At 38.6% G+C, this 15,388-nt stretch overlaps 1 protein-coding gene across 12 annotated transcripts in view; it reads right to left on the bottom strand.

Moving 5' to 3' along the window:
• LOC124551077 (gastrula zinc finger protein XlCGF7.1-like) overlaps window positions 1-15,388 on the bottom strand; it is a 430,243-nt gene that overhangs the window by 347,106 nt on the left and 67,749 nt on the right. For all 12 annotated transcript variants that reach the window (XM_047125998.1, XM_047125991.1, XM_047125992.1 and 9 more), the window contains one exon: window positions 12,852-12,953. In XM_047125998.1, coding sequence (XP_046981954.1) covers window positions 12,852-12,953 — 102 coding nt within the window. The remainder of the gene's footprint in view (window positions 1-12,851; window positions 12,954-15,388) is intronic.

The raw sequence follows: 15,388 nt of genomic DNA, 5'->3' as shown, positions 1-15,388 counted from the left end.
CCACACCATCCCTCTTCCACCATCCTTTTGTGGATGTGCATAGGTCTTTGTACAGGCAATTACTGTTTTCTTTGGGCTCAACCATTCTTTTATTTCCCTTATGTTAGCATAAAGACACCATTTATCATCACCAGTAAAATATAGGATAGGAATGGTCAGTGTTACTCATGAGGCAATTGATGACAAACAAGCAGAGATGCATATATGACCACTTGCTGATTTTTGTGATTTTGGCTTAGAGCAGTCAGTACCCATTAACAAGAGTTTTGAACCTCCCCCACTGCATGCAAATATCACATGATGGTGAAATGATCACAATTCATCACATTTGTCAGTTCTTGAGTACACTGAAGTGCAACATTGTGGACTAATGCATTTAAATGATCTTCGTCAAACCCCAAAGATGTTCCTGGAGAGCAACTATTGTCAGAACGGTCATCCTTATAATGACAAAACATTTTCTTGCCATGCTCTGTGTAATGACATTATCCCCATAGAAACACATGAATATTTGTAATTGCCTCTGCTGCTGTTGCCTCTCCACTTAGTATTCCATTTTCTAGTGTCCATGGTTCTACCCATTACCTCCCAATGACAAAATGAAAATGGCACAAACTTATGCACCAACCTAATATTTACATGCCTCAGTAAACTAGTTCTTAACATGTGGCAAGAACTGAAGGTGGTCCTTTTCCGACACCTGCTGTAACATCATCGCCGTGAAACATGTCTTGCAGAGACTCCAAATTGAATTCCTGCAAAATATCTGCTGAAAGTTCATACATCTTAAATACTAATGGTTACAAATTCTTCCTACTAACACCTGAACAAGTCTCTCTATTTCACATTGAAGCAAAGGTTCAATGGCTTCTTTTACTGGGATGTTCTGGTGAATTGGATAAAAATGTATGCAGTGGTGCAAACAAATGCCAGTTCAACTTTCATTGTGAGAGTCTACAGAAGATGAACAAAGTGTTGGTGTGTACTGTTGGAAATTAGAGCAACACCAGCCCACTGTGAAGGATTCTCTCTGCAGCTAATTCCAGGGTTAGCTATCTGGATGGGCAATGAATTATGAAATGATGCCTCGACAATCCCAATGAACGCTGTGTGTCCAAGAAGTCTTCTATGCTTTAAGGCCAACCACTGAAGTTATTTACAGACACAATCAGATCAGAAGCACCCTCTCCTAGATGATGCACTCCTTTTCAGAAAGCATTATGCAGGTGGTGAATACTACAGAACTCTAGATCAATATGTTACTTTTTTCTTGGATGACAGACATGTGAATTAAGCAGCCTTATTACTTTCTTACTACCATTTGGGTCTCACTTCTACACATTAATAGTTTATGCAAAGAAAGTTTTCCTACATCTAATGCACTTTTAAGTTCATCAACAATATCCTCCGATGTAGCTTTACCACTAAAAAATGTCTGGAAATGATGGCCCACAATTTTACTCTGAGCTGCTGACCAATAGAAACCCTCAGTTTCTAACACCTTTGCACCACTATTGTTCGTTGTTTCATCAAAACACAGCGAATAATACACATTATACATATCATTTGGCAGCTGATTTTTAAAATAAGATTCTGGGGCTTCAGTTCAAATGTACTGGAATTAAGTTCTACTCAAAATGAAACCTTGTGGAACAGATCCACGAACCAGAGCCTCCAAAAAGATCAAGGATGCCTTGACAAAAACAGGCTGAATAATTGGAACAAACAATTTTAATGATCATATTATTTCAGCTATATGGCACTGTCCTTGACAATATGTGATTTCACTGCTCATAGAGACAGTGATGAACTGCCACTGTTCACAGAAGATGCTGAGTTGCACTTGTAAGACTAAACTTGTGGTGCACATTTTTGTACAAAATAACAGTTCTGTCTTGATGTCACTCCACATTGGTTCAAAGGCTGGAAGCCTTCCATTTCCACATTTATGACACTATCACACATAACATGAAGACCTTAATGATCACTGTGTTTCTTTGCCGACTCAAACATTTTCACTCCTCCTCCACCCTCCTTGACAAACCGGTCACTTCTCATAAAACAATTGCTCATTGCCCTTCGCGTGATGCATCAATACAGTAGGTTGTTGCAGAACAAGATATGACAAATGAAAACTCTGATGTGACACTCTCACAAGAGCCTGGAATGTGTAAACATTTTTCGATGGTCAAGGTTACCAGTATCAAGTTTGCACATTCACTTTCCTTGCAAATAAATGCCTCTCTCTCTCTCTCTCTCTCTGTCTCTCTCTCTGCTACCAAGCTATCCAAATCACATCTGATTACAGAAAAAGTAATTACTCGTAAGAGTGACTTCTAACAAGAAAAAGCACGAGTTGAAAAAAAGGCGACTACACGTGATAAAAGTGACCTGTTGGTAGCAGTGAGCAATGTCTGCTGGGACTAGCACCACACATGCTCTTAATACTGTAATACTGCATATATCACTTACAACTATATTAGATAAGTAACGGTGTCTTTTAGTTATACTACAGAGAAAGCCTGCTTCTCCTGGTTGTTCTATTGTGCAGTGTAATCCACTGTATGTTCATTTGTTGTTGTTGTTGTCTTCAGTCCTGAGACTGGTTTGATGCAGCTCTCCATGCTACTGTATCCTGTGCAAGCTTCTTCATCTCCCAGTACCTACTGCAACCCACATCCTTCTGAATCTGCTTAGTGTATTCATCTCTTGGTCTCCCTCTATGATTTTTACCCTCAACGCTGCCCTCCAACACTAAAGTGGTGATCCCTTGATGCCTCAGTGTGGTGTCACTGCCAGACACCACACTTGCTAGGTGGTAGCCTTTAAATCGGATGTGGTCTGCTAGTATATGTCGGACCCATGTGTCGCCACTATCAGTGATCGCAGACCGAGCGCCGCCACACGGCAGGTCTAGAGAGACGTCCTAGCACTCGCCCCAGTTGTACAGCAGACTTTGCTAGCGATGGTTCACTGACAAATTATGCTCTCGTTTGCCAAGATGATAGTTAGCATAGCCTTCAGCTACGTCACTTGCTACGACCTAGCAAGGCGCCATTATCATTTGCTATTTATCTTGTGATGCATGTACCGTCAGACCGATGTTCACCAATTATGGATTAAAGTTAAGTATTCCCGCAGCTACGTACGTTCTTTGCTACTATAACTTCCTTTACCTGTTCCAGACCTCACGCCAGCCTGTGTGAGCTTAAACGCTTGCCTTTTCGCTACCCGTCATTGTGGATTGGCTGTCTTGCCAGTCCACAACACTCAGAACATGTCCTACCAACTGATCCCTTCTTCTAGTCAAGTTGTGCCACAAGCTTCTCTTCTCCCAATCCTATTCAATACCTCCTCATTAGTTATGTGCTCTACCCATATAATCTTTAGCATTCTTCTGTAGCACCACATTTCGAAAGCTTCTATTCTCTTCGTGTCCAAACTATTTATCGTCCATGTTTCACTTCCATACATGGCTACACTCCATACAAATACTTTCAGAAACGACTTCCTGACATTTAAATCTATACTCAATGTTAACAAATTTCTCTTCCTCAGAAACACTTTCCTTGTCATTGCCAGTCTACATTTTATATCCTCTCTACTTTGACCATCGTCAGTTATTTTGCTCCCCAAATAGCAAAACTCCTTTACTACTTTAAGTGTCTCATTTCCTAATCTAATTCCCTCAGCATCACTGACATAATTCGATTACATTCCATTATCCTCGTTTTGCTTTTGCTGATGTCCATCTTATATCCTCCTTTCAAGACACTATCCATTCCATTCAACTGCTCTTCCAAGTCCTTTGCTGTCTCTGTCAGAATTACAATGTCAACGGTGAACCTCATAGTTTTCATTTCTTCTCCATGGATTTTAATATCTACTCTGAATTTTTCTTTTGTTTCCTTCACTGCTTGCTCAATATACCAATTGAATAACATCAGGCAGAGGCTACAACCCTGTCTCACTCCCTTCCCAACGATTGCTTCCCTTTCATGTCCCTCCACCCTTATAACTGCCATCTGCTTTCTGTACAAATTGTAAATTCCCTTTTGCTCCCTGTATTTTACCCCGGCCACCTTCAGAATTTGAAAGAGAGTATTCCAGTCAACATTGTCAAAAGCTTTCTCTAAGTCTACAAATGCTAGAAACGTAGGTTTGCCTTTCCTTAATCTAGCTTCTAATTCTGAATTCAAAGGTTTGTAATCCAATATTTCTATGGAATCCAAACTGATCTTCCCTGAGGCAGCTTCTACCAGTTTTTCCATTCGTCTGTAAAGAATTTGTGTTATTATTTTGCAGCCGTTTCTTATTAAACTGATAGTTCAGTAATTTTCACACCTGTTAACACCTACTTTCTTTGGGATTGGAATTATTATATTCTTCTTGAAGTCTGAGGGTATTTCGCCTGCCTCCTACATCCTGCTCACCAGATGGTAGAGTTTTGTTAGGACTGGCTCTCCCAAGGCTGTCAGTAGTTCTAATGGAATGTTGTCTACTCCTGGGGCCTTGTTTCGACTCAGGTCTTTCAGTGCTCTGTCAAACTCTTCACGCAGTATCATATCTCCCTTTTCATCTTCATCTACATCCTCTTCCATTTCCATAATATTGTCCTCAAGTACATCGCCCTTGTATAGACCCTCTATATACTCCTTCCACCTTTCTGCTTTCCCTTCTTTGCTTAGAACTGGGTTTCCATCTGAGCTCTTGATATTCATACAAGTGGTTCTCTTTTCTCCAAAGGTCTCTTTAATTTTCCTGTAGGCAGTATCTATCTTACCCCTAGTGAGATAAGCCTCTATATCCTTACATTTGTCCTCTAGCCATCCCTGCTTAGCCATTTTGCACTTCCTGTCGATCTAATTTTTGAAACGTTTGTATTCCTTTTTGCCTGCTTGTGGCTAACATATGTAAAAGCACTGACTTTGCCTTACAGTTTAGCATTTGGTCACATCTGCAGTGTGGACATAGGTCTACATATCATATATTCCAGCAACAACAGGACCATGTTAATTACTTTTTCTATTAACAATCTTTTGCATCCTCAATACAAGCTATGTAAATGTTGTATATATTATGCTATATTTCAGTCTCTTTTACAACCAATTTAGTTCTAGAACTGGAATTTGTAACACAGACATAGGTCTATGTATCATATAGTCCAGCACCTGATGGGTCCAAAATTTTAATTCTATTATAATCTTGTATATCTTCATTACAGGTTGTATGAATTATTGTATATATTACATTACATTGTACTCTCTTTCACCACAACATTAGTTCAGGAAGTAAAGTCTTGTGTTTAAGAAGCCACAATTTACACCTAGAGTCTGGCAGTGTTTTTTAAATTTTATACAGCATTTGGTAAGAGTTGGTTTCAGTGCATATATTGTACTACCTTTTTAAACTTAAGGTCAACATTTATGCATGTTCAGTAACATGTCTGTCATTGTTTGCCTTAACCCTTGTGTCCACACTCAAAAAACTATACTTTGGGATAACCCAATGAATTTATTGTCGTACAGTCATGGATGGCAACACTCAGCTCTGGGTATATACAGAATCATTGCAATGAGGCATTCTAATTATTGCTGGCTACTGTTGTGCAACATTATGAACTGTTTATTATTGTGTAAGCTTTCCTATGGTGAACCTCAAATTCTAGATTCTCATGGATGACAAACTGAAATACTCTACATCTGAATACAGCAGATTAAACTACAAAGCAAGAAAAGTCTGTATTAGAAAATTATCAACTGTTGATACAGAAGAGGATGATGCTACAGATTTCAATGATAAAGATCCTACCCACGAATGGATTCCAAGTAAAGCAGATGCTGCTGATTCAGATATTGGTACTTGTAATTATATTGAAGTTGAATGAGAGACAAATAATAATAGTAGCAATGAAAATCACAGAGCTAGTGGAAACAGTGGCGCAACTGTGTCTTCTGCAGGCGTTCTACTTAGAAAAAAATGGAACTAAATGGCATAAAGTGTTGTGGATTGGCAGGAGAGCCAACCCAGGAATACTAGAGGAAGCCGAAAGGCACGCGTTTGAGCTCACGCAGGCTGGCGTGAGGTCTGGAACAGGACAGGGAAATTAGACTTTAGAAAAATGGGCGTAGCTGGTGGAATACTTAACTTTAATCCATTAATGGTGAACGTCGGTCTGGCGGTACATGCATCACAAGATCGATAGCAACTGATAATGGCAAGCTGGCTGCATTAGGGGATCTCAACTTTCATGTTACCATCTCCTAAAGGTTTCAACTGCTCATATGGCATTATCTGACATTTGATCATAACAAATTGTACTAAGAATGACATAGTTTTTTTAACAAATCTTCAGCACATTGTTGCCTTGAAATAGCAACATAAGAGTCATAATAGTAAAACAATCAAATACGAAATGTAATATGACACCTCCCAGAGAGAGAGAGTGTTTGTAGTGCACACACACACACAGCTTACTCCTACACATCATTTTGAGGCCACTTCTGAGTAATTCCGAGTGAGCCATGAGAGTGTGTAATGCCTCTCGTTGCCACCTAAATTGCTTCTAAATGCATACATAGCCTCTGTATGTTCATCATATGCCTCTTTGATGTTCACCTTATAGACTCTTTTTAAGATTAAGAACTACCTTATGCAGTGCACAGCTGTATCAGTGTATTATTACAGGTATTGATTTTAGTCTTGGATCAGACCATCATCGGGTGCAAAAAACATCTCAACTATGCATTTGTGTAGCTGGACAAACAACTAATAGATGCATATTGTTTCATCACTAATAGTAGCTATATATATGTAATGTGTATGTCCATTTCACCTCACAGACATTTATCCAAAACAACTGTAACCATCTTTCTAAGACATTACCCATTCTGTTCAAGTGCTCTTCCAACTCCTTTGCTGTCTCTGGAATTGCAATGTCAGTGACAATCCTCAATTTTTTCTGTTTGCTCTCTGCAAACTTTAATTTCCTTTCCAAATTTCACCTTGGTTTCCTTCACTGCTTGCTCAGTATAAGGTAAACTAACAGGATTTTTTTTTTTTTTTTTTTTTTTTTTTTTTTAATTTTGCAGGCTTCATACTATTGATTTTCAAAAAATTTTTATCTTCTTAGTACTCATGTCCCTGATGTATGTTTGCATTTTCTGCTGTTTTGAATATTTAATTTATTGTTGAAAGTCAAAAAGGTTGTGTGTGTTTTCGAGTACTCGATGAATTTTTTTTTTTGAAAAAGGTGGATCAAAGAATTTGCTTAAATTTTGCTTGAGAAACAGAATAAAGTGCAGTACTGCATTTGAAATGTTGATTGTGGCTTTTGACAAATCTATTACGAATAAGGCAAGAGTTTATGAGCAGTATAAATGTTTCAAATAGGATTGAAAACAATCTGAAGACAAAGGCAACCCTGGAGAGCTTAGCACATCAATTACTGATGACAATGTGAAAGAAGTACAGAAAATACTTCTGGACAATTGCTGAATCACAATCAGGGAGGTTGCTGATGATGTCAGCATAGCCCTTGGGTCATGCCAAGCAATTTTCTTTTTTTTATGTTTTGGGCATGAAGCATGTAGCAGCAAAATTTGTTGTGAAATTATTAAATTCTGATGAAAAATGATGTTGCATCGACATCACTCAGGAAATACTGAGTAAAGTCAACAATGATCCAGAACTTATAAAGAAGGTTAGAAACAGGTGGCAAAACATGGGTATACGGGTGAGACACTGAAATCAAGGCCCCATCATACCAATGGAAACTGCCTGAAGAGCCAAGACCAAAAAACATTCGACAAGTTTGATCACGTGTGAAGGTTCTTCACACCATTTTCTTTAATTACAATGGAACAGTGGACCACCAATTCCTGCCTTGTGGCTGTGTGGTCAATAAGGAATACTAACTGGAATTTATGGACTGTCTGCATGAAGCAATCCAAAGAAAATTACCAGAAGTGGGGCAAAAACCACTCTGGAAGACTGCATCACGATAATGCTCCCATTCACACCTCATTGCTTGTTCATGATTTTTTGGCAAAAAACAAAACCATTATGTTGCTTCAGCCACTGTATTAACCAAAGTGTATTATATCAGAGGCGGCTCACTCTAAAGGGGACATAGTTGATGTTGATAATGAATAAATAAGTATTCTTTAAGAAAAACAAAAATTTCCGTTACTTTTTGATCACACCTCATATACAGATTCACTAAAATCTGCGATGTGCTACAATCCTGTCTCACTCTCTTCTCAATTAGTATTCTCCTTTCATGTCATTGTACTCTTTCAACTGTAGTTCCTGTATATATTGTAAATAACCTTTTACTCCCTATATTTTATCTATGAAATCTTCAGAATTTTCAAAAAGTATATTTCACTCAACATTTTCAATAGCTTCCTCTAAAATATACAGATGCTATAAACAAATGTTTTCTTTCTTTAACTTATCTTCTAAGATAGGTCAAAAGGTTCCTATTGCATTGTGTTCCTACATTTCTCTGGAACGCAAATTCACCTTCCCTGAAGTTGGCTACCACCAGTTTTTTGATTCTCCTGTAAGTAATTTACAGGCATTGTTTATTAAACTAATAATTCAGTAATATTCACATCTGTCAGCCATTGTCTTCTTTAAAACTGGAATTATCACATTCTTCTCTAAGTCAGCAGGTATTTCGCCTGTCATATCTTGCAAACTATGTGGTACAGTTTTGTCATGCTTGGCTTTCGCTAGGTTCTTGCTAATTCTAAGGGAATATTGTCTACTCCAGGGGTCTTGTTTCCACTTGGGTCTTTGAATGGTCTGTCAAATTCTCACTGCAGTATCATATTTCCCATCTAATCCTCATACTTCATCATTCTTTTCTATAATGGCATCTTAATTTCCCTCATCTGATAGCCTTTCTATATATAACTTCCATTTTTTAGTTTTCTCTTCTATGGTTGGTACTAGCTTGCCATCCGATAACTTGATATTCAAGCAACTGCTTCTCTTTCTTTAATTTTTTGAAAGGTGGCATCTGTCTTGCCCCTATATATGTATTTTTGTACAGTTTTGCATTTGTGCTCTAGCCATTTCTCCTTAACCTTCTGCACTTTCTGTAAATATCATTTTGTAGACATCTGCAGTTCCTTTCACATACTCATGTATCACATTTTTATATTTTCTCTCTTCGTCATTCAAATTCAGTATCTCCTGTTTTGCCCAAGACTTTCTTCTAGGCCTTGGGTTTTAACTTAGTTGATCCTTTGCTGCCTTCACTATTCCATTTCTCAAAGCTACTCATTCATCTTCTATTGTACTGGTTTCCTATGTATCTCAAAAGCAAATATTTACAGTTACAGGAACAATTCTCTTTTTAATATTTTTTTAGACCACTGAGAGTGCCTGCTGCCACCAGGTGAAATGTTTTGCTACAAAAATAATAAAAATTCAATTGCAAAAGAACTTAGTTATTCTTCTCTACAGGATAACAGCATTCTCCAGCAGACTGGGTAGCTTACTGCAGAGGAATTGATGATAAATGTGGTGTCACCACCAGACACCACACTTGCTAGGTGGTAGCCTTTAAATCGGCTGCGGTCCGTTAGTATACGTCAGACCCGCGTGTCGCCACTATAAGTGATTGCAGACCAAGCGTCACCACACGGCAGGTCTAGAGAGACTTCCTAGCACTCGCCCCAGTTGTACAACCGACTTTGCTAATGATGGTTCACTGACAAAATACGCTCTCATTTGCCGAGACGATAGTTTAGCATAGCCTTCAGCTATGTCATTTGCTACGACCTAGCAAGGCGCCATTATCAGTTACTATTGATATTGAATCATGTACCGTCAAGACCGATGTTCACCATTAACATTTTAAAGTTAAGTATTCCACCAGCTACGTCCGATTTTCTAAATTCTAATTTCCTTGTCCTGTTCCAGACCTCACGCCAGCCTGCGTGAACTAAAACGCGTGCCTTTTGGCCTCCTCTAGTAACATGGTGTTGGCTCTCCTGCCAACCAAAACAATAAACAGCACCTCTTAAATTGTCTGGTAAAGTATATGGTTCTATGAGTCTGCTGCTCCCAATTCATACTCAGTATTGATACTACAATGAAGCTGGTAGGCTGCTTCCAACATTGCTCGAAGACTTCCATATGCCCACAGACAGTTAATGCAATAATTTATTATCTCACTGAGTGTGACCCATGTTTCATCCAGAAATTAAATGCAAGCCATGAACTGTGGTTTTTTAGGTCTCTGTTTTAGAATCCATGACATAATCGTAATCTGGCACTGAGGTGATGTGACTCGAGAATTTGCAGAGTGCTCATGGAAAATTGACCATGAAAAGTAATTGTTTGTAGCTTCAGAAGCTCAAATTCTTTGCACACTTGTTCAGGATAATTTTCTTCTTATTGCAACACTAGCTCCTCTCCTCTGTACCCATTTTGCAAACTGTGGGGAGTCTACCGCAATCCCTTATCCCACTTGCAACTGATCACGTGTCTGTAACTTGCTGGAAGACTCTGCTGAATATTTTTCCAGACAGATTGCACTACTGAAGAGGTCACTTGATGCATACAAAATATGGCTGTCAATTAACACAATCAGATAAACCATAGTACTATACCCTGACTGCCTTTTTGTCTGTATTTTCCCACGTGGAATAATAGAACTTGATTACACTCTTCAGAATCACTAGTTTTATTCTAGTTCCCACAGACACTGATATACACTGATTTAGAAGGCAGTTGTAAGTGCTACTGTCTGACAGTGGCATTACAATCAGAGCCCTAACAAGGAGACCTTACAGACTGATCTGCCCTCTTTGATTTTCTTCATACTTACAGTATGCAACGCAGTGCCTACAGCAGTACAGTGAAATCTCAGATAAACTCCATAAAACTTTCCACAGAATGAGATTTTCACTCTGCAGCAGAGTGTGCGCTGATATGAAACTTCCTGGCAGATTAAAACTGTGTGCCCGACCGAGACTCGAACTCGGGACCTTTGCCTTTCGCGAGCAAGTGCACTTGCCTGCGAAAGGCAAAGGTCCCGAGTTCGAGTCTCGGTCGGGCACACAGTTTTAATCTGCCAGGAAGTTTCCACAGAAAGTTAGAAGATTGCTGAGTACTTAAATACAAAACATTTGTTATGTTTTAACACTGTCATCGCAAGCTGGGTGCGTAGCATGAAATTATAGTAATCATAAAGTTGCTGGTCTGAATCTCATTACTTACACCTTTATTTACTATTACTTACATTTCATTTTTATTAACAAATAAAAATGTTTGTTAACAAATATTGAATAATAATCTTACTAAAAATATATTTTCATTTTAATTACAAATTGCATGAAATGACAGAATTCACAGATAATTGAAATTTGGAGCAGAAATGCAAAGTGTGAAATGGGCAACATTATATTTTTCTATTTGTGGAGACTGTTTATTATTGTGAACCTGTGGTACAGCCATTAATTGAAAAAGTAACCCAATGAAAGCAGGATTGGAAATAGCACATACTGTGTATGTCACCTCAGAGAATCCCTCGACAAGCAATACAATACAACCCTATTGGATGAAGGAGTGTGAGAAAGTCAAAGAAGGGATGGTGAAGCAGGGACACGCCATAAGGTCTAATCCTGAATGAGCAGTAGCAGCAGCAGTAAAAGAAGATGAAGATCATTACTATTGAAGAACATAATATTTTTTCATTGGACAATAACGTATTTCTCATGTCTGTGACAAATTGTAATTTAGTTGCATACACTCAGTAATTAAAAGTAAGCATATGTTATTTTTATTAAAAGTATGATTCAGTATTTGATAACTAATATTTCTACTTGGTGCTAAATATGAAATTTGAAAACAAGTAAAAAGAAATGTAGATTCAATCCAGCAACTCCACGAATGCTAGGCTCCTATGCTATGGGCTGAGTGATTGCTGATTATGTTAACTCTGAACTCTTCTCATCTTTAAAGATGAATCTACCAAGTTGTTTCAAATTCAACAATATGAAGAAGATCCAGACTGTGAGCTCCCCTTGTATGAACAAAGACAGACAGAACTATAAGAAACGAGCAACGGATATCATCAGAAGGACAGCCTGCACACTGAGTGCTGTTCCCTCCACGGACAAGCAGAATCGCTCATACTTCTTTAAGAAATTATTTCCAGACATTGGTTGATAGGACTTTTGTTTCTAATTTGGCAGCTCCATCTGTTGTCCAAATATGAGAACTTTTTAAACATGCTGCATATCTCTCTATAAGAAGCATAATGCACTGAGTGATGCACATTTTTGTTACTAAATTCCCTACTCACTAGATTACATTAGCAGGAAGGTTTACAAGTGAATCTAACACTCTATTGACAGCTGTAGCTGAAGTCACAAATGAAGGCAAGCGAGTTTAGGCTGTTATGCACACCTATGTCATGCATTCTCTGACAGCCAATGCAAATTCATTACTGTTCTGAGCATTCTGTTGTGAATGATGTAGCCAATGTGAGCATTAAACATGATTTTAGTGAGCTACTTAGTGAATTTTTAATGCATTTCTTGTGAGTTGTCTTACCTGGCAGTGGTGGTAAGCGACAAATTCTACTTAAGCAAGCAAGGGACATAATTTGCAAAATAAAGGCTTTCTTCTACCAGAAAGCATGTTTACGTGCATAATGCAACTGTCATTCAGAACCAGCAACAATGCAATCTCCATCCATGCCTCGACCTGCACACACCACCATTGTTCATGAATTGGACTATACGTTATATAAAGCTTAACTTTCCTGTGTTATACACGGCTGTCAACAACACACCAGCAGTGGACAGACCACAGGGAACATGGCTCACCTGAAAGTCATCCTCCCTCATTGTGTCCTTGTATTTCCTGTCCTCTTCCTCCTTAATGCTGAGAGCTCTAGAGCTGAGAAAATCTTCTGAAGATGAACATTCCTGGAACAGTTTTAAAAATGCTTCACAAGATGAGAGGTAAAACAGAGTTAATGCAATGCAGTCAAGTGAAATCATGTGGTACTGAGCAAATTATATGAGGAAATAGGACACCAAATGTAGTAGATGGCTTTTGCCATGTTGGCAGAAGAGTAATGGTGGCTGAAGAAAACAGGATACAAAATGTAGACTGGCTACAGCAAGAAAAATATTTCTGATGTAGAGGAATTTGCAGATATCTAATACCAATTTCAGCATTAGGGAATCTTTGCTGAGGATATCTGTGTTGAAGTGTAGTTTTGTACAGAAGTAAAATGTGGACAATAATCAGTTCAAACAAGCAGCGAACAGATGTTTTTGAAATATGTTGTTACAGAACAATGCAGAAGATTAGGTGGGTAGATCGAATAACTAGTGAGGAGGTATTGAACTGAACTGGGCAAAAAACAAATTTATGATAAAATTTGATTAAAAGTAAGGAATGGTTGATAGGACACATCCCGGGGCACCAAGCAGTGACCACTTTTGGTTGCAGAGGGAAGCATAGGGGATAAAAACTGTAGAGGGAGAGAAAGGCTTGAATACATTATGCAGATTGCAATGGATGTAGTTATACAGATATGACAAGGGTTCCAACGAATAGACTAGCATGGAGAGCTGTATCAAACTAAAGACCACAACACGCAAGGCAAGAAAGAGTCTACAACAAACTTTCAGACAAAATCACACAGAAATACTCTGCCCACTTCCGTTGTTTTGCATCTAACAAATGCCTTTACAGAAGTGATTACATCTATATGCATGGTATTAAGAAGAATCATATAGAACATTTGTAATGCACACATAGACATTATAGTCAGTCCAACAGATAATGTAAATGTTCAAATGCATTAAATGTCAACAACTGCAGCCGATGTAATGCAGAGTTGGGGATGGAATGTTCTTTTAAGAAAATGGTGGTGGTTTCACACAAGAGAGAACATCAATACTGCATCACATTGCTCAGAACATTAGGAACAGTGAAAGTAAGTGTATGGAAATGCTGTCCGTCTTGCAAAAGGAAGATTAGGGTTTAATGTCTTGCTGGCATTGAAATCATTAAAGACTGCATCTTACAAAAAGTCAGAACATAGAATTTACATCAAGGAATTGGCAACAATGCTACAATTTGTTAATGGCCAAAGAAAAATGAATAATAGATGTTCTTGATAAAGACTGTGTGGTAATTTTGCATAAATTGTGGTACACTTTTCAAAATAACCTCTATTCAATGAAAAAGATGATGGTGAGTCAAATGAAAACCTTAAATATTTTTAAAAATATTATTTATTGTGAAGAAGTGGTACAAAGCTGCATCACTTTTCAACATAATCTCCCCCACACTCAAAGCAAGTCCACCAGTGCTTACAAAGTGCATAAATTCCTTTAGAAAAAAATTCTTTTGGTAGTCTGTACAACCACTCATGCACCGCGTGGCGTACCTCTTCATCAGAACGGAACTTATTTTCTTCCATTGCATCTTTGAATGGTCCAAACATACGGAAATCACTTGGGGGCAAGGTCTGGTGAGTGTGGTGGATGAGGAAGACACTCAAAATGCAGGTCTGTGATTGTTGTAACTGTTGTATGGGCAGTGTGGGACCTTGCAATGTCATGTTGCAAAAGGACACCTACTGACAGCAATCCACATTGCTTTGAGTTGATTGCAGGCTGCAGATGATTTTTTAGGAGATCTGTGTATGATGCACTTGTGACCCTAGGCATGTAATGCTCCAAAATGACACCTTTTTCATCCTACAAGGGAGTCAGCATAATCTTCCATGCTGATGGTTCTGTTCGAAACTTATTTCGTTTTGGTGATGAGGAATGGCGCCATTCCTCGCTCGCTCTCTTAGTTTCCAGTTAGTGGAAGTGAACCCAGGTTTCATCCCCAGTAACAATTCTTGCAAGGAAGCCATCACCTTTTTGTTCAAAGTGCCAAAGAAGTTCTTCACAAGCATCAACACGTCGTCCTTTCATTTCAGAAGTCAGCTGTTGTGGCACCCATCTTGCAGACACTTTATGAAACTAGAGCACATCATGCACAATATGGTGTGCTGACCCATGACTAATTTGTAAACATGTTGCAATGTCATTCAGTGTCACTTGGCAGTTTTCCTTCACCATGGCTTCAACTGCTGCAATGTTCTGTGGAGTCACAACTCATTGTGCCTGATCTGGACGAGGAGCATCTTCCACTGAAGTCACACCATTTGCGAACTTCCTAATCCAGTCATAGACTTGCTGCTATGACAAACATGCATCACTGTACTGAACCTTAATTCGTCGATGAATTTCAATAGCTTTCACACCTCCACTATGCAAAAACCGAATAACAGAACACTGTTCTTCCCTGGTGCAAGTCGCGAGTGGGATGGGCATCTTTATACTGCCACTGC

This window comes from Schistocerca americana, chromosome 9, assembly GCF_021461395.2.
Source record: "Schistocerca americana isolate TAMUIC-IGC-003095 chromosome 9, iqSchAmer2.1, whole genome shotgun sequence".
NCBI classification, from domain to species: domain Eukaryota; kingdom Metazoa; phylum Arthropoda; class Insecta; order Orthoptera; family Acrididae; genus Schistocerca; species Schistocerca americana.
Note: the sequence above shows the minus strand (reverse complement) of the source record. Positions and strands in the feature narration are given on the sequence as shown.